This window comes from Battus philenor, unplaced genomic scaffold (assembly GCF_028537555.1).
Source record: "Battus philenor isolate CCGP_79_NKW_IND1 unplaced genomic scaffold, ilBatPhil1.0.hap1 SCAF_17, whole genome shotgun sequence".
NCBI classification, from domain to species: Eukaryota; Metazoa; Arthropoda; class Insecta; order Lepidoptera; family Papilionidae; genus Battus; species Battus philenor.
Window position 1 is genome coordinate 3,861,185 of NW_027181679.1, and position 19,659 is coordinate 3,880,843.

Sequence of the window (19,659 nt, forward strand, 5' to 3'; positions counted from 1 at the left end):
GTTTATTTTGTCTCTCTGCAGACTCTGGACTTTTTTAGGTTTTATGAAATGAATGTATCCAGAAATAAACAGGTCACTTCACGTTTTGTTTTGTTTGTGAACGTCTGAGAATTTTCATTTTTATATTGATATAACTGACAAACTAGATGTTCCGTCTATTCGTAAAAGTGAAGCACCATACGATGATTCGTCATTTAAGCTTTTGTATTCGTAGCTAAGAAACTGAATTATTGTTGTTTGGGCGTGTAACGCCATGACAATTTCGTTACTGCTTAGTGTGAAATAGTATTATATTACCTAAGTCAGAATTTTTTTTTATTTATTATATGATTCTCTTTACAATTATGACTCCGTACTGTTTATACTTGTTATAGTTGTAATTCATTTTGTAATTTATTCACAATTATTTCCAAAATTATCGAAGGCAGTAGAACTTCTTATATGATTTAAGATTTTTTTTAATGCTTTACTCGAAATTCATTTTGAAGTATAATTACACACCATAAATACAAGTTAACAAAAACTGAAATCAGTGGCTGATGTTTTGTTTGTCTACGTCTTCGTCTACTTGGCATTTGCACGGACGTGCGATATTTCGCACTTTCTTAGCGCTCGGCAAACGGCCGCTAAGTTGTTACTTCTATAATCAGATGAAGCGCTAGTAAAGCCAAGTCTTGTTCAAAGCAATAATCATGTAGTATCAGTATAATAAATACTAACGAGTTCGATCTTCTGGTTGCGCGTGTGCTGTAGCGATTACGCTCCACGTTACTGGCCAAAATGGCCAAAATATTTTTGCATTAAATCTTGGTGTCACGTATGAGCTGCCATTGCGTTCGGGTCGAAATAGTAAATTGAAAATAATCGATGTGCACATATAAATACACTGTCTACACCTCCATCAAAGTCCCCGCTTCTTAGGAACAAATGCTGCTCGGGTGGTATCACACCTCCGCCCGTTAATCTCGTATATAACCGTTTCAAAGTCAATCGCTGACTATGAGTGCCTAAAGAAATGATCTATTTAATTTATAGTAAGACGTCATTAACACGGTTCCCATTAGCGTCACAAGCAACGCGGCCCCGCTGCTCGCACCGTTGTGCCGGCGCGTCCTGGAGGCGGTGACGTCACCGGCGTCGAGGCACGTGGGGCCGCCGCGGCCGCGGGCGCATCGAAAGTGAGACTCGGGGCGCGGGGCGCGCGGGGCACGGGTCGACGACCCCTGCGCATCCGATCGCGCCGCACTTGAAAACCGTCTCATCGCCTCCGATATCCGTACACTGGTCTGCTAGCACCGTGCCGTGCTAGATACGACCATGCAATAACACTTTAAGTAAAACATATAGTTGCCACAAATTATAATTGCTTCTGTATAAGCATACGCTTCATTTTAGGAATAGTTCTTGATTAAGTAATATATTATTAAAATTGCTTTTAATTTTATGGATCATTACTTCCTAGCCTAGTTTTCTAAACGGGTATGTCCGTTTACACTGAGAGATACATTAATTTTATATATACGAGTATAAAGATATATGTAGACAGCGAAACATTTATTAAGATAAAAACCTGATGTAAGCCCAAGTCCCCGCACTTTTGCTGGGTCATAGATACAGGCCGTAGACACCGTTGTGTGCAGTTATGCCAGCTCAGCATTACCGGGCGAATCGAGACTGATGTAACATGCCATTGACTCGTTGCCGCATTCTCCATGCCAACACCGCGACTATTAGGGAAAGCGACATTAACGAGCTGTACTTGCAATTATCCAGCGGAAGCGAACACGTGAAGCGAATATCCGCTCGCGCCTGGCTTCGTTCGGCGCGCCGTGCGAACGCGACGCTCATGCGGAAATGTTTCTGATAAACACTATTTATATATGTTTCTAATGTTATAATGGCATCAGCCGGGCATTGTTTTACTCTGCTAGATGATCGAAAGGTAGAATTCTTCATACTTCGCTATTTTTTTTAAATAGACTCTTCGTTTGTAATTTGGTTTTGACTCGGCTTACACGGCAAATACCACATGCACTTACCTAGTCAATCCAAAACCTCTTTTAAGGTAGTGAAACTCGATGGCTGCCTGGGGAGGCCACGGTTCAGGTCGCTACATAATATAATTTCATTGAATTGGGAGGTCGCTTCGTTCTTTAACACTAAAAAAACTGTAAAGCGCGATCAAATGACCGTTTTTAAAATTTAGTTTAAATTTTTTTATATATAATGTTGTATCACAGTGTTACTTATTGACTTTTCCTATTACGTATATACAACCCATTTTTCTATTTTTACAACTTTCTACATAGTTGACTTTACAAAAAAAAAACAATTATAGTAGTCTACCACGAATAGTTAATATAGTACGTTGTTAATTGCAAAACTTCAGCTGTCGGACGTCTACTGCTAGACTAGACACGGGCCTCCTCTATAGATTTACAAATGTTCCGATTGCAAGATAATAGTCAGTTTTACATGGTTTCAGATTTTAATAAAGACTAACTATTTTAAAACCATTTACTCCAGTAACAGTAGAAATAAATGATGGTAGAGTTACATTTTTTTGTCTATATCCAAACAATAGAAACAACAGTATAAGCGACTGCGGGCTTATGAATTATGAATGTGCGTCTGCATTACGAATTCGGAGGTTGAGATGTTGTGAAGTGGCTCACGTGTCCGTCCACTGTTTGACGACGAGCGTATTCCTTTTATTAGCTACTAACATTTCGTGTATATAGTACTTCTACTAATCTTATAACAAACAATAAGGCCACAGTATAACAGTTTTTAGCTTTTGGAACTGTTCATTGCTGATAATAATTGCCTTGCTAGAACTGAGCAAAGATATATAATCATTGTAAATAGATGTATAATCATTAACATTTTCTGGATATCGAAGGATTAACTTTCTTATAAACTTCCTGAGTTCATGCCATTAAACAAACTTTTAAAATTTTGTTACAGTATAGTAAGTAAACAACTCAAAGAAAAATTACTAACTTTTTGTAGGTTTTTCTTAAATCAGGGCGCGTTTGAAATCCTCGTAACCACGTAACGTGGATGTTGAATTTGATTCTAATTTCCAACAAATTTGACTCTTCTCAAAACAAAACTTTACATGCTCAAAATTTGATGAACATACATATGTTAATGTTAAATGAGTAAATTATACTACTTCAATCTCATACTTCTTGCTAAAGGAAAGCGTTTTAGTCATTTAATTGTGGAGTATTTGCATTATTATTCTAATAATCTAATGTGACTCTCTACATAACAAGCAATTGTGTATTTAACATATTAAATTTCTGACAGATGATATTTCTCATGGAGGAGCGTCACGTGTGTTTTTGAGACGTCTATGTGAAATGTTCACAAATGTAGATTTCTACTTGCTAGATATTTTTCCCAGTCCGCAGTCGCAGCTTGAATTCAGATTGACTAAGATGCCTCGATAAGTAATGGTATTGTTAAAGATACTTCTTCATAGTATTTACTTACTATGCTAAGTAGCTTAATACGCAATATTATCTTTTCTCCGCTGTGACGTTATGTGTACATTGTTTGGAGCATACAGCCTTGCGAATTGCTTAAGGTCGAAGAATAAGTTTTTATCTCAAAGGTCAACCGTTCCAAGTTCCACAGGTTTTGGCTGATCCTCGCTCGATAGCACATGTAAAACTTGAAAAATATAAATCAAATAAAAATTATTTACATTCTTAAAAATAACGTTATCTATACTGTTTACTTTTTGCGCATAATTTCCTAAATTTCACTTAAGACTATTATTGTTCATAACTAAGGGATATAGTCTTAAAACATTTATTTATTAATTATTAATAAGTGTTAATATGTTCATAGTGTGATTGGTTGTAGGTGTAAAAGACTTAAAGGGTTAAATAGGTCATTACCTGTCAATTATATTAAATAAATTTTAATAAAATAATAACGAAGTAAAAAAGACCGTTTTCACAATTCGGTTTCCTACATATTAAAATAAATTATTGTTTACAATCTGTCGCTGCCAACTGCCTAAAGTTTTGGTGTGTTGCATTGGAATTGAAAAAAATTCAATGTGATCACTTTGTAGAGGCTAAGTATTAGTAATTGCAACAATTTAAAATTTTTTTTCCTGGCAAATAAGCTATACATTTATCTCTTTAAAGCTTCGACACTTATGACAAAGCATCCTTGTACAACATTTTCTTAAAATTTCTAACAGCATAAATGACAATATTCAATTGTGTTTGTTGACAACCCTGCAGTCGCCGCGTGTATGTCCGTCCAACATTGAATGAGCGTACGCACGCGTCGCTTGCGCCCGCGCAGACCCACATCGTGTTTGGGTGACATCTGTCGTATTTCATACTTACACAAATATAAAACGCTATTATGTCTTCTTTTTCTATAGTTGGATACAAACATCTGCCGGGATAATTTAGAGAATAACTTTTGAACCAAATTGACCAGTATAGAACGACAAAGGAGCGCTAGTTCACTGTTTAACTAAAACAGGACGATGGTGATGTGTGAACACGACTTAGTTTTCTACATTTATTTATTATAAAATTATCATCATCATATCAGCTGAAGGACTTCCACAGGTATAAAGGCTTTTCCATAGATTTGCAACAGGATCGGCTGGAAGCGGCCTACATTCAACGTCTTCTAACGACTTTAATCTGGTCGTGTGTTTAACTTGTGGGTGGACAATCCTTGTTAAGCTTGCCAGCCCGTGGTCTCTACCAATGCCCTAGGCGGCAGTATTTTATAACACTAGAATTTAATTTTGCCAAAAATTTCGGATAACCTCATAATAATCAAGCAGTCGTGGGAAGTATGCTGCCGTCGCTACATTTATATGAATACAGGCTTCAATAATTCACATTCACGTTTTATTTTTAATTAGCCACCTGGAAAGATTTCACACGGGGTTTTATATTACTTTTAAAATTCGCTATAAAAACTTAGCATAAAAAAATGTAACAGTCATGCTGTAGTATGAAGCTTAGAGATTCCGGCCCCTTATGTTTTCCTTCTTCATCATGACATATATTTTATTTGTTTTAATGGTACATCCAGTCGTAAACACATAAATAACAATAATGTCGCTATTTATTCACAACTTAAAAATGTCACAGACATTGAAAACAAGCAACGCCAGTATAAATTAATATTAAATAGATAGAAAGATTAAATAGATAGATAAAATGAGAAAAGCTTAGAGAAGATTAGAGAATTTGGGGAACATGCGACTGTCCTTGTTAAAATATGTTTTATGATTAAGGATATGCAGAGTAATTGGTTATAGGTTTGAAAGCTTCAAAGGTGTGAATAAATCTGCTGTCAATTAACCTAACCCAACCGAAAATCTATGGTTTTAGAAATAATAAAGAAAATGTAAGATTATTTACATAAAGCAAAAAGATTTTACAAAATTCACGAGTATTAAAATTATACTGTTAAAAGTTATTGACGGTAGTATTCCAATAGAAGAAAATAAATGAATGTAACGTATTTTACAGGGAACACTTTATACAGAGTGATTAGAAATAGGTGTAAAAGTTTTAAAGCTTTTTGCTGACAAATGAGCTGTATGTATCCTTTAAAGGTTTTACAAGCAATCAACAAATATATCCAACTATTTATTTTATCCCAATTAATTTATTGCAAATAAAGATCTAATGACTTTGGAGACCGAACTTTGGTGAAGAATTGTTTTAGGATAGTTCTGGCAAACGGATGATGCAACAACCTACATTACCGAGTGTTCGCCTCGGCACAAGACACGCAAACTAAATGAATCCTTCTTCAATAGCCGATCAATTTGTGATGGCATTAGCAAAATTCGATGTCTTTTATACTATCACAATCCTGTTCTAGTTCGTCTTCGTAGGATTTCGTAAAAAAAATTATCATCAATATTAACGAGTATAATAATGTTAATGTAAAAGTAATGCCATTGACTTTTAAATGCAATTTGCGGAAAATTCCGCTCAGTGACATATTACAACGTCACCGATGTATGTATATATATATATATATGTGCCCTGGGACTAAGAAACGTGTTTTTTATCAGCACGGTGTATAATACGGACACAAAAGAATAATACAGCGCACCTTCTACTAAGAACATCTTAATTTATACTTTGGTAAATGAAAAATAGAATAGAAAAAGGCTATACGTTTATTATTAATGATGGACATCAACTGTAGAGGAACTGGAAGAAATGCTCGCCCGAAGTGGCAGTTGGTAGAACATATCACTTGGGAAAAGTTCTCAAGTGGTGACCACGAGAGGAAGGCTCCTTATTAGGTGAAATGACAACATAGTCAAGGTCGTAGAAATTCCCTGGATGTGGAAAGCGCATGAACGGTTATCGTGGCGATCTTTGGGGAGGCCTATGCCTTACAGGGAGCGTCCATTAGCTGACATGAAGATGATAGCCCTTCAATGTCTACTTGTTCCCTACTCAATTTGCTTAACTATCACGCCTGAATACAATATACTCAAGTACAACCAAACAATTGTCACGATGGTTAAGTGGTCGACTCTCCGATATCGCCATCTACTAGAGGAACCGAAAAGTAATGTCGTTTCGGTCGACATATTTTACAGAAAAACCGATCGATTTACCGCTCCGGCATTGATAATTTGTATACTATATAGCAAAACGCTGCTGACAACGTAGGTGTATATATTGTTGATTAGAAATAAAAAACTTGTTAAAAATGTAGTCGTGTGAATTTAACTTAAAAAAGCGACATTACTTTCCGGTCCCCCTAATAGATAGCCTACAACATTTTTTTACTACTGCAAATTACATTGATTGATGATATATTAATTATATCAATGCGAAGTACTCTTGTGGCGTATAGGCGGCACCACTTTGCATGAAATCTACCTAAAGAAAATGACATGCTTAAAAATATTTAGCGCGTGTGCCATGAAACATAGAGCAATCGCATAATAGTTCCGTAGCTAGGAGCTTATTAATGTGCGCCGACACCGTGTCATTAGAGGGCGTGAATATTTAAGCAGAGGCGGCGGTCGGCGCGCGCTCTGCGGACTTGTCTGGATTACTCTTTCATTGAATTACTTCCGTTTGCCCTTGATACAAACATAACTATTGTCATTTTCTCGGGTGTAATTAAAGTAACCTTCACTGAATGAACACTTCACGTTTGATGAAGCAACCACGTTAGGAAGGCAGATTTTAATTATTCTAGTTTTTAATGACATTATTTTGTAATAAGCGCACATAAAATTCGCGGGAAGAAATTGAATTTGTATTGTAATTGTTTGTATCTTTGCATCGGATATCGATAATTACTTAATTATAATCGAAAATATACAGTGGGAACGTTAGTGTTGAAGCTCTGTTATTTAATCGATGGGGGAAGTATGAGAGAATCGTTTTCAGTTTCCATAAATCATGCCAGTCCTCTTATATTCTGTATGTCTTGATTCCACTTTTATATACATTGTAGTTGTGGTGTTTATTGGGCTGTAGAAGAAAAACGTCTCATTACCATAACTGTTTATTCAAATTTAACAATTTTCATTCTAAAGCGCATCTGCTAACTGTACTGGAGAAATAAGTGTGCTTAAATGTACGTGATACCATATGATTACGTTTTTTTGTTGTGCAAGTTCCCCGCAGAATAATTTTTCGATAATTCGTCGTCTAGATAGCTCCCAGCCGCAAACAGACGAATCTTGTACTGTTGTAGTTACGCAACCAAATGGAGGGGGGTCATCCCGTCCGCGCCCAAAAGTCGCACCCGCGAAGTGGAGAACAGTCATATCCTATCGATTTGTTAAGATGGCGCGCATGGGTGAGGCGGGCGGGGGGGTAGGGGGCGGAGAGGGAAGTCTCCGTTCGGCGCAGCGTGCAGCCGCGCTTGCACCTGCCCGAATCGCATCCGCGACCGCGGCGACACACTAGCGACATCTCGCCCATTACACGATTATGAACGCGGCCGCCTCGCTGTCGGCTTGCGTTTGAACGTAGCGGAAGATTTACTTTTATATCATCGTCTGTCGTACATTTTAACCATAAAAAGTATTTAAGTAAAAGTATTTTTTTAATATTATTTATAAATGAATTTGGTCTTGTTACTCTGACTTTCTGAAGTAATGGGACTTTTCTTTTGTTAAATAGGAATTCTTTTTGATTTTTTTTGATATGTAATGAACAGATTAGGCCATGTTTAGATACTAGAGAAAACACGATATGATAATATATAACATTAGTACTTTATAACATACAGTAATATCTAACTTGCTTACAATAATATTATTACAAAATGATATCAAGTTCACCAAAAAACTCACAGTTAGTGGTCAACTTCGACACATACAATGTTTGTTTGTATTTCTTAGTTCTACCTTCACTTTTTAGTATTGATTTATACCGTTGTATATTTTTTTTGTTAAAAAATAAAGTTAAGTTAAGTTCTTACTTGCATCGAAATTAAACCTTTAGTCTATTTTAACTGTCAAGTTATATTTTGATCCTAGCCATAAAAATTTATTGTTAAAATAATAAAACACGACAACAAAATTACAATTTTCACTCGCTCAACAAGTGTCCCGTACCGGCATCGTACGCCAACCCTCCCCGGAGTCGAGTGTCGCGCCCTTTGCGACCGTGTCGTACTCCCTTTCCCAGGCGACGTCTCCAGCGCGAAGGTCGGCGTAATGTGACCTTGATTGACACTAAACTATTCCAGAGATCCTCCCGTTCTGACGAGGACCGGAATTAATATTTGTGTCTGCAATTTATTTAATTCATGTAAATAACAACACACGTGATCGTTTCAAAACAAATATCTGGTGTGTGCCGCGCTACGCATTTTGTAAAATTCATTTTTCACTTTTTGTCTTTAATGACATAAAATAAACCTTAGTTTTGTTTTACAATGTGACTTATAAGTCTTGACTGCGTTTGCTAAAGGTATGCTATGTAAACAAGAGATTATAATATAAAAATCATACTAGAAAACTTTTTCCTACAATATTTCATTTGTTTGTTTTTACAACCAAGTGTTAAAACGTTGGTCATAAATAGCTTAATACTTTAATTTAAAAAAATGTAAGATTATCGATTATTAAATATGTAATAATTTTCTTATTTATTTATTTAATAACAGAACTCTAGAGAGGATTGAACTACATACAATAATAAATTTATATTGCAATGTATGGAAATTAAAATTTATTTTCCATTATCCCTGTTTATTTACTTTAGTGTAATATCATCGTAATAATATAATAATTATAAGTTGCTATAAAATGGGTGTGTCTATGAGTTTTTTCATAATTTATCAGTAGTTTTAGTTTTTCGTGTATTGAGTAAATTTAACAGTACTTACTAAAACTAAATAAAGAAATTAGATGTCGAAGTGAACTATTTTTTCTTATATGAGCCGCTATCGACTCTTAATTCTAAGCCCGCTTTATCGTAAGTTTGGAGTATTAAACCTTAATTGGCCATTAGCTTTCAAAAGATTTTATCCTTTTAATGAAGTCATCGTCGAACGTATGTTTTTTTTTTTGCATCATGGTAATCTAATACCAACTTTATACGGCGACTTACTTTGATTTATGATGAATGTTTTAGTGACATAAATTGAAAACGTTGAGCATATTCTAAAAGTGTAGTAGAACGTATTGAATAGCTATTACATAATAATTTCCATGTGCCATATTTATTTGAAATTTTTTTTTTCGTTAAAATGCTTGATTCCGTTGTGATTTTTGAATATTTTAATGGCGAATATCTATAATACTCACAACGAGGTTCACATGGATAAAACCCCACCCAGAAATACACTAAAAAAACCTTATAACATAATTAAATACAATCTGCACGCTGTCATTTGTTAATGGTTTATGCATATTTTTATAAACCATTCAGAAATTATGTTACCGTTATTTGATTCAACTCACTGGTGAAGACCGACAACATAGTAAAGGTCGCGAGGAGTCCACTATCTTTGTTGCTTGGCCTATGCCTTCCATTGGGCGTCTGTCGACTGATATGATGATGGTGATGACTGAATTAACCATCTGATCAGACAAGAATCACGATACAACAGTTGCCATGCTGCAATGTAGACTACATTGCTGCCGTGAGTTTATGAAACCAATGATCATTTTATAATGATCGTTGAAGATAACTGTGATTAAATATTACAAGCGCGAGTTACTTGCAAGTTGTTACGCTGAAATCACTTTTTGTCACTTCCAGTTAAGCAGCTCTGCGGTTTCCGATTTAACTGCTGTAAAAAAATTATACTGCCGCAAATAAAATTGAAATGGCAATAAGCAAGTGGTTGTATCATTTATTTAATGCCGTGTTATAGAATTTAATAGCGCTGTTAAGTCTCGTTAGCGTTCGTCGGCATTATCTCGAGCCGTTACAGTTCTTCTCACGCGAATTATAAGAAATCTGTGCATTTTTGGTGTATGCTCAAATAAAACTATGTCTTGATGTGCAGAAAAATGTTTAACTAGTCTTTTTCATATTAACCAAGTACACCGCAAACTAATGAATGATTTAAATTTAACATATAGATGAAGTTTTTATTTTTATGAGAATAAAACATACCCGCGCATTTTCGCATTATATGTCAACAGTTAATGATTATAAATCATGACCATTATAGTATCTTTGCATGTTTTATTTGAGAAATTTTGAATATTTATTCTAGTGTGTAACAAAGGACCGGCTTTTTACAGGGTTTTCTTTATAGGTGTAAAAACTTTAAAGGCGCGAATATATAGCTTACTATAATAGTAAAATATATACTTAAAGTTTGTCAGCAAGAAGTTTAAAAGCTATTACAACTATTTTCAATCACTATATATAAAGTCATCACTCTGAAATACATCATTTTTCTTATATCGGAATGAGACAAGCCAGTAAATTTGAGTAGTATAAAATATATAAATAACTTTTCTTACGATAACTTTGTTACGTTATTTATTATGTTTGAACCATTCATTTTTGGATAGGAATACAACCTATCAATGTGGTAAATATTAATCGGCAGCAAAAGAGCTATGGCTATATTCGATTACTGCTGGACGTTGTTAGCCGTTTTGGCTTTTACAGCTTCGGGCTCGGAGCTCGCGGATCAGAAATCCGCTAGATAATAAAGTAAAAAAATCTACTTCAGATGCGTCGTCTGATGGTAATAATAATTGTTTAATTGTTATCTGCTCGGTTTTCAGAGAAAGATGTGATCCTTTCCTCCGTAGACATTTCAACTAACTGGAACTGATCCAAGCTGAAGGACAAAAGCTATACATTCACTACCTTTTACCATCTATAACCAATTACGTTGTGTTAATGTTTTTTTTTTTAATAATATTCATTTCTCGTTTTGTTTATAATAAAAGTAATAGTAAACAGTTAAGTAAATCAAACTTCAATGTTATGGAATAATAGATATTGCCCTTAAAGGTTGAATATGAGTAGATAAACTATTTCACGACATGTAACACACAATGCCCGAACCTGCGCAACAGGGCGAAAAATCATAACTTTGTATACAGACACTAAATTGAGTGGGAATTCATAACCCGCTTTGCTAACGTAGTGGTATAGGTCAGGTTTTTCAACACGGATTCTCAACAGAATGATTTATGTTACACTAATATTCAACTATAGAAGTAAATGAATAAAAAAACTAATTCCATTTTTAAATAACCTCATCAATCTAAATAGTTGAGCATTGATAGGAAAGACGCATAGAATATATGTGCAATGTACCACGACGTTGATAATATAAGTTTATATAAATTGTGTGCACGTGGATTACGGTTTGAGCGCTAGGAAGGATGTTCTCGCATTTTTATCGAATAATGTTGATAAAGGATCTTGCGGTTGATGCATTCTGTTTATTGCATACTGGCAGACGCGTTGCATTTCTTTAAGACTAAAGAAGTTTTGATAGTTGTTTACAAAGGACGTTTACGCATTTAATTTAACCGCATAAAAATAACATTTCCGTGAAGATTTGTCATCATTGTATAAAATATTATGTAACAAAATGATATTATTTACCGTTGTATTTGCAAATCATTTTTTACATTAGGATATCCAACATAGTACTTAAGTTTAATAGTCCGTATAATAAGCGTGTTGCGTCATAAAAAACTATTTGTTTGTTAACCCTAAAATAAAATATCACTGGAATATTCCACTTAAGTACTTTTTGTTTACAAACTGTTCAATTTGTATGGTCTGTTAATGCAAAATATTGGAAGTTTGTCTGGTTTTCTCAATATTGTTATACGGTGATAATACCTGGCAAAGAATATGCTTATTTATTTTGATAAAACTTAATCATTATGTCATATGACATGCTTTTAAATGGAATATAGCAGGTTCGCTTACAGATTGTTAAAGAATCAATAAATGTGGTTCAAATAACGATGATGTAATGTTTAATTTAATAGTATTGTATTCAACTAGATATTACGCAGTGATATATTTGGACAATTTCAAGTTTTTCTTGTACAAAGATAGCTCCAAAAATTTCTATACTTTGTTACATTTTACATCATTATTGAAAGCTATTAAATAACTTTGCGTAACTGTTTCTTTTTACCGTATTATGACAATTGCAGGTTTAAAAATAAGTGTTAAATTATATTAAAACCAATGTCATGTTGCAGTGGCTCAGTCGGAAGACTCACCAGTCGCAATGAAACTCAAGAAAATTTGCCTTAAGACGCCGATAGGCGAGGAACAGGCGGCACAAGCAGTCCTCGACCCAGCATTAGGTGAGTACTAATATTATTATTTAGCCAAATGTCCGCTGAAAACTGTGGACTTACTTTTTGTGTCTCGTGATAAAAAAATCACAATTACATAAGAAATGTGTAGTGGTGAAGTACTAAATATTTACACCGCAAACTTATTTGCCGGCCGGGCTGTGTCGGTTTCTGCTAGCCAAACTTGTCGACTCTCGAGGGCCGGAAGATTCGTAATAGCTCTTGAGAAAAGTGTTGGCACAGATCGCATGACCGAAAAGGCTTCCATGACAACTTTAAAAACAATACTCGATTTTATTGCACGGCTAGCGTTTCTCGCGATTCCATTCGATTGTACCTTTTTTTAACAAAAGTTTCATTGGAATTTTAGATTGTATGTTTTTTTATATTATCCGAGCTAAAAAAAACTCTGGTTTTCCGTAAATAACTGCATTTCTACTTAAATAATAAACAAAACCAAGCACTTTTTCATCTCACTTTGAAATTTCCATTACGCGTCATCAGTTGAATTATCCTCATAATGAGAAAGTTATTGAAATATTCAAATATTAAATTATATTTATATAGCTTAGTTGACAGTAATATGACGTGTGAAAATGTGATACATTAGGTGAATCCCGCATTTGTACCGACAAGGTGTCTTATCTTTCGGTTGCGACGTAACGTGCACCGAGAACTCTGAATCTTTGACCGGTAGCCATATTGCAAATAATAATTTTGTTGGATCGTTTAATTCGTGTGCGATACGCGCTCGTTATTGGCCCACCGGCGAGAGATACGGGAGTTTTATTGTGCACTCGTTTTAGGACATTTTCAAGGTGACGCGGCGCGCGTACCGGTTTTCTTGAACGTTGGCTCGGTACGTTTTCACACGCGGCCGCCTCCAACGCGACGCCGTTCCGTTGATTGAACCGTGCTTTTATTCCCCGCACGCACCGCGCTGTGATGTCATCAATTTAATTGCGAACGCCGATACACCCAATATACTTGCACACATTTTCAGACCTTTGTCCACACCACACACATACACTCATACGGGCACATGAAGTAAATTATATGTTGCAGCCCTGTACAAGTATATATATAAATGTCGAATTGATTTCGGTACCAAATTGGATTCATTTTTAGTCCAGATTTTCTGAAGAATTTTTTTACGGTAATTAGGATTGAGACACATAATCATGAAGTTTATAGACATCAGTACAGAGAAAATAATGGTTATAAAAATTAAATACCCCTTTGAATTAGTTATTAGAAAAATTAAAATCAATTGAAGCTTATTTACTTAAGACGTGACTAAGATTTTTTCAATTTTTATTTTATATTTCGATCTGATACCTAAACTCAGGAGAGATACTAGATAACTTAATTTAATATAAATAAAAATAAATATTATTTATAAATGAACAGAATATAAATTAACTGAAATTATATGCACAAATTCCAAAATGTTATTTAATCGGCGGAGACAATGTGTGCAACAAACATTTTGCCTATCTATATAATAATCGCAAAATCATAAGATACTCGTGATCATGATACATACTCGTAGGTTGACATTGAATGAACATTTTATCTAATGTTATCTTTAAATCGAGCAATTAATTTCATACGCTGGAATGCGAGTAAATTATTAAAATGAAATTCTTGACCAAAATTGTCCTCTGATATTTTATGAATACTATTCGTTTCTACATTGATGTTCTAAAATTGCAAACAAAATATTTCAATTATATTGGTTTATTCGCTTATATGTGTACACTACTTTTCAAACCTTATCATCGACTACTCGTCATCGGTGGCTGCCGTACCGCATTATATAATTTACTTCGTATACAATCAACATTATGTCGGCCGATTGACGCCTACTGCAGGGTACAGGCATCCACCAAAGATCGCCACGGTGACCGGTACTGCGCTGCGTCCACATCTATTGACTTCCCGCGACCATATCGTCGGCCCATCTAGTGGAAGGGCCTACCTTCGCCGCGTCTGTTGCAATGTACGATAATTCCTTTGTTTTCGGACCTATGGGTGGCCAGATTATATTCCGTCACTAACATCCAATGCCTAATTAACAGATAGAAATATAACGACTTAATGCTTCATGAAAAATATACGTATATCGGTCAAAGTACACCGAGTAGCAAATATTCGCCAGCTGGCCGATCGATTCGTGGAAAGTTTACGATGTCGTTATCTCGTTATGCGATTTCATTGGTGCGTTTTCAATGTCAAGTTCCGTCGTTTCATGCACTCCGGCTCTCCCGGTTTATTACGCCCGTCTCTTTATTGCCTCTGCGACAAGCGGCACCGCGGAATCGTTTCTTATCCGTGTTACTCCGGTGCGGCGGTGTGGCTGCACGGGCTGCACGGCGGTACCGTTCTCGTGTGTAGCAACCGGACTCTGTTGCCTTTTTGTTATGCTAACGTTAACAGTCTTCTTCTATACAGAGTTATTGCTTATAGGTGTAGAAGTTAAAAAACGCTGAATATATATGTTATTTTATATCAACTCCTGGTATGTATCACTTATCTAAAAGTCAAAAGTTTCAGAAATAATACATATCGTTATGAAAATATAGTAATTAACCGTTTACAAAATTTGGTACTACTTGGTACCTGCAGACTTTGTACTGCTAATGGCTGTTGGCCTGTCGCATTCAAATAGAAAAAATAGATTAACGTAACCTGTATGTGACGAGCAACGGACGTTCAGCAGATAGGCCGCGTTGTCGATGAGTTGTTGAAGGATGGAAAGAATTAAAGAAAAGTAGTTCGTACTTGAACTATTCATTCTTTCTCTACTAAGATATAAGAATTTCTTACAAGAAAAAGCCAAAAAGAAGGTTGGCTTATGTCAAATTATATCGATAGTTTTATAATTTCCGAATTCATTTATTTAAAAATTCTGGTTATTGTTATTTTTTTAAGTAATTCAACAGTTTGCATTAAGAACGCAGGTAGGGTTATACATCAGAGATAACACAATAGGTAATACGTCGAAGCTACACCACACCTATCAGCGCACATTAGTAAAGCTAGAAGCTTACCATTAGACAGGCTGCTTTCGCACACCGGCTTGTGACGTTTGTAGCAATACCCGCCGGCTTATATTGAGATAATTACGAAATCACAGTTGACTGACCCCGCCAAATGCCAAATGACTATCATAACTAAGCTTGCACTTACATTTATTACGGTATTACATATTCCAGAGGTAGTCGTAATTTAACATTTTCAATTAAAAAAGAAATAAACTCTTTGTTTCGGAAAAAAAAACCCTCCTAAGATCTTACAGTAAACGCGCATTATTGTAATAGAATAACTTAATTCTACAACAATGAGCAAGTAATATTTAAGAATTTAATTTTTTTTCAAATTTCTTTAATTGAAATTATTACTCAACGATTAATATTTTTTAATATTTTAATGAAGTTCACGGAATACGAAACTGAAGTTATATCAATATTTAAAAAAGGTTAACAAATCCTTCATGGATTGATGGATGACCTTCCTTTTCTTAGTTTTAAATCTAAAATTAAATGTATATTATTAAATAAAATATAATTATCAGTTTTTAGTTGATCGAAATGTGTGGATCCTGGTCTGTTGATTCAATTTGCACGATTTTTTATATTATAATACATCGAACATATTGCATTTAAGAAGAGCAGTTTTTGAGTTTCTGAATGACTCTTCTAAGTATATCAGCGTTTTGAGACATTAGTAGCTTACTCACGGACTGACTTCAATGATCTTTTCATCATCATCATATCAGCCAGGCCCCAACCTCGACTATGTTACCGGTCCATCTAGTGGGGGCCCACGGTGCGTGATCGCTATGTGCCCCGCTCACTGCCATTTCAGGCTAGCAATTCGTCAAGTTACGTCAGAAACTTAGATCCTATCTTCTGGGAATCTCCCCATTTCTCGCAGCGAAGCTCCGCAAAACATCATCCGCAAAGCATCACACAAAATGGTGACCTTTTATATTGTTAATAATAATTAACGATACAAAAACGAGTCGACATGGCGGTTTTGAATTAAAAAAAAAAACTAATAATTGAGATTAGTTAGGAAAGTTGCTGCTATAGTTTCGTAGTTGTAGGTAATGTCGAGTCGTCGCGATTGCTCGTCACGGTTAAAAACACGAAATTGTAACGTCGCGTTTGATGGTGCAGCGCGGCGACCGTGGCGCGGGTGGAATAACCTAAAATTAGATGCGCGCACGCCGGTCCGCGGACGCGGAACTCGCATGCGACGCGCTCGCGGCCCGTCTGCGCTCTCCGACGCGTCGGGCGCCGGCGACAGCAACCACGCAGCCTCGGCCAAAAGTATTAGGCACACCGGTGAAACACGTGCACACAAAAACTTACAGTAATTTAAGTTACCTATTTAACAACACAACTAGCGGCTATAATAATAATTATTGATCAATTAATACTTGATTTAACAATATGTAAAGGTTTTTAGTGATCCTTAAAACATCTGATATGTAGATATCAGAATTGTATATCTGTGGTACCGACAGCATAACTATGTATGTATTGTTTTTCTTTTCACATTGTGTAAACTTTAAAATGACCTTCTATTTATATGCTCTCTTATTATTGTTTATTCTAATTGTTTTTTGAAAAATAATAATATATAAAGATTAAAAAATGTCTTACTAAAAATGGATTGCCATAGTCGCGGATGAATCCTAAAAGCTTGTAAACAGTTTGCTTCAACGAATCTTTGTGGTCATGAAAGCAAAGGGTAGACCCATTAAATATTGTTTAAATTTTCCTTCTTGCTTAAAATAAGATTTTTAAGAACAATATCAATTGGGATGCCTAAAACTTTTGGCCGAGGCTGCAGATCGAAAACATTATTATATTATTAGAATTATATCCCGTAGTTATACTAATGGTTTATTTGAAGATCACAAATTTTTAAATATAATTAAATTATTTCTGGTAAATCTTTGTTGTTAGAGACTATCTTTATAACAGACTATCGTATCGCCTATTTCTGCTGCAAAAGTAACGTTAATCGTGTTTTACGGACAGTCATGATTTAACTAGATTCATCATCAAAACGTTGTGAGATTCTGGTTTTAAATACGTCAAGCATTAATGTTCATCATATATAAAAAAGAGCCATATTGTCTATGACAATATATAGTATGATTAAAGTATGCAATTTAGAAATTTACTTTTACGCAGCATTCATATAACTACCTGCGTTTTTAATAAGGTACCAAACTTTCGTCTTAAGTTTTTCAATAATGAACAAATTCCTTGTAGGGTAATCAACTTGTTTTCGATATTACATTTCGTGTCTCTTATTTTGTTGTATATTATCTGTGAATGTTTTTTAGGTATGTTTTCATATATTTTGACGGCACAAAATTTTTCTTAAAATTATTACAACTCTTATCATGATGTCCACAACTTTGATACGTTTTGAATTCAGCCTTGGTTCTATTTTTAGTATCCATAGAACAAGAAAAACCGTTCGGTACTTTTTAATAATCGCGTAGGCCGTGTCATTTTCGTATCATTGAAATACTTATGTAACATCTAACCGCCCTCTACTGATATTTATATAGAAAACCCCTGCTGAAACCGCGGTAGGCATGGACCGACAGTACCAAAAGTATAAAGAAATGGTTTTGTTTCAATGGTACTCATGTCGTAATTAGTATCGTAAGAAGCTTTACGGAGCGAAATCAAATATCGAACGGCATGCAGGGGTAATAAAAGTGCCACGAAGCGTGTACAGCTAATGTATGTACGCAGCGATGGAATAAATTGCCAAATCCGAAACGGCCAAGTGGGTGTTAAGGGAGGAACATATAGGCCGACGTGATAAGTGCAAACTATCCTTTAGTATGTTGCACCCGGCCCGCGGGGTGGCGGGCGGGGGGTGTTTCGGACAATAAGCCGTTGCGTTGCCACGGCCCAGCGGGTTACAACGGGAACAATTTAGATTGCATGCCTAGCGAGTAACGATTCGGAATTCAAGATTCGTCTACTATATGTTTTTCAGTGCTTATGTATTAAATAACTGTCGCTCCAATAGGAACAGCTTTTAGTTATATCGCTAATACATTGTTGGAATGGGAATATCGATGACTTCTTACAGATAAAGTTAAGATTTGTCCGGTAAGCGGGTGCGGGGTGCGTTAAAATGCGCGGTATTGCGGTCCGTTGAGATGTGTCTGGCAGGGCCAGCTCCTCGGCTTGCACGTCGGCGGTAATTTGATTGGGGCCGGGGCTGTCACCTATGTGCCGCAGCCGGCCGGCCGTCGCTCGGCGGCTATCGATTAGAGACCCCTCCCCCGCCGCCGCCGCGCGCCTCGCCGCCCGCGAACCGGATCTCGTCACGCCGCCATTGTGTACCCGCGACGCTTAAACGCATTCGTTTCTCCCGATGCGAAAACGACGCATTCCTTCCGCGCCCGAGCGGCCCCCCGCGCGCGCCTCTCCCCGCCTCCCCCCTCCGCTCCCGCGCTGCCGCCCCCCCGGCCCGGTCGTGCCACCGCCGCGCCGCAGTGCCGCGGGACCGCACCGATCCTTGCGTTATACTTTTACACACCTCTCCTCTCGCTGCTGTATGCAGCCCGGGGACATGCTTCGCTTCGTGTGTAATCCTACGCTAAAGTACCATGCCTGCAATGTATCCATGGATTGTTTTTTTAACCAATCTTTATAACGATCATTTATTCGAAATATAACAAAAAATATTAAAATTTTCTTTGATATTTTTATTAATGATATTTTTTTAAAAAAAATGGATTTTTACGTGATATGAGAGCTTGGCTTAATAAATTTTTTAACTATTGTATAAAGAATATTATAACAGTGACCACAAAAAAACCT

The 19,659-nt window shown here is 36.0% G+C and overlaps 1 protein-coding gene across 1 annotated transcript in view; it reads left to right on the top strand.

Moving 5' to 3' along the window:
- Positions 1–19,659, top strand: part of MTA1-like (metastasis associated 1-like) — a 75,132-nt gene that overhangs the window by 25,079 nt on the left and 30,394 nt on the right. The window contains exon 3 of the mRNA XM_068763018.1: positions 12,692–12,799. Within this exon, the coding sequence (XP_068619119.1) occupies positions 12,692–12,799 (108 nt within the window). The remainder of the gene's footprint in view (positions 1–12,691; positions 12,800–19,659) is intronic.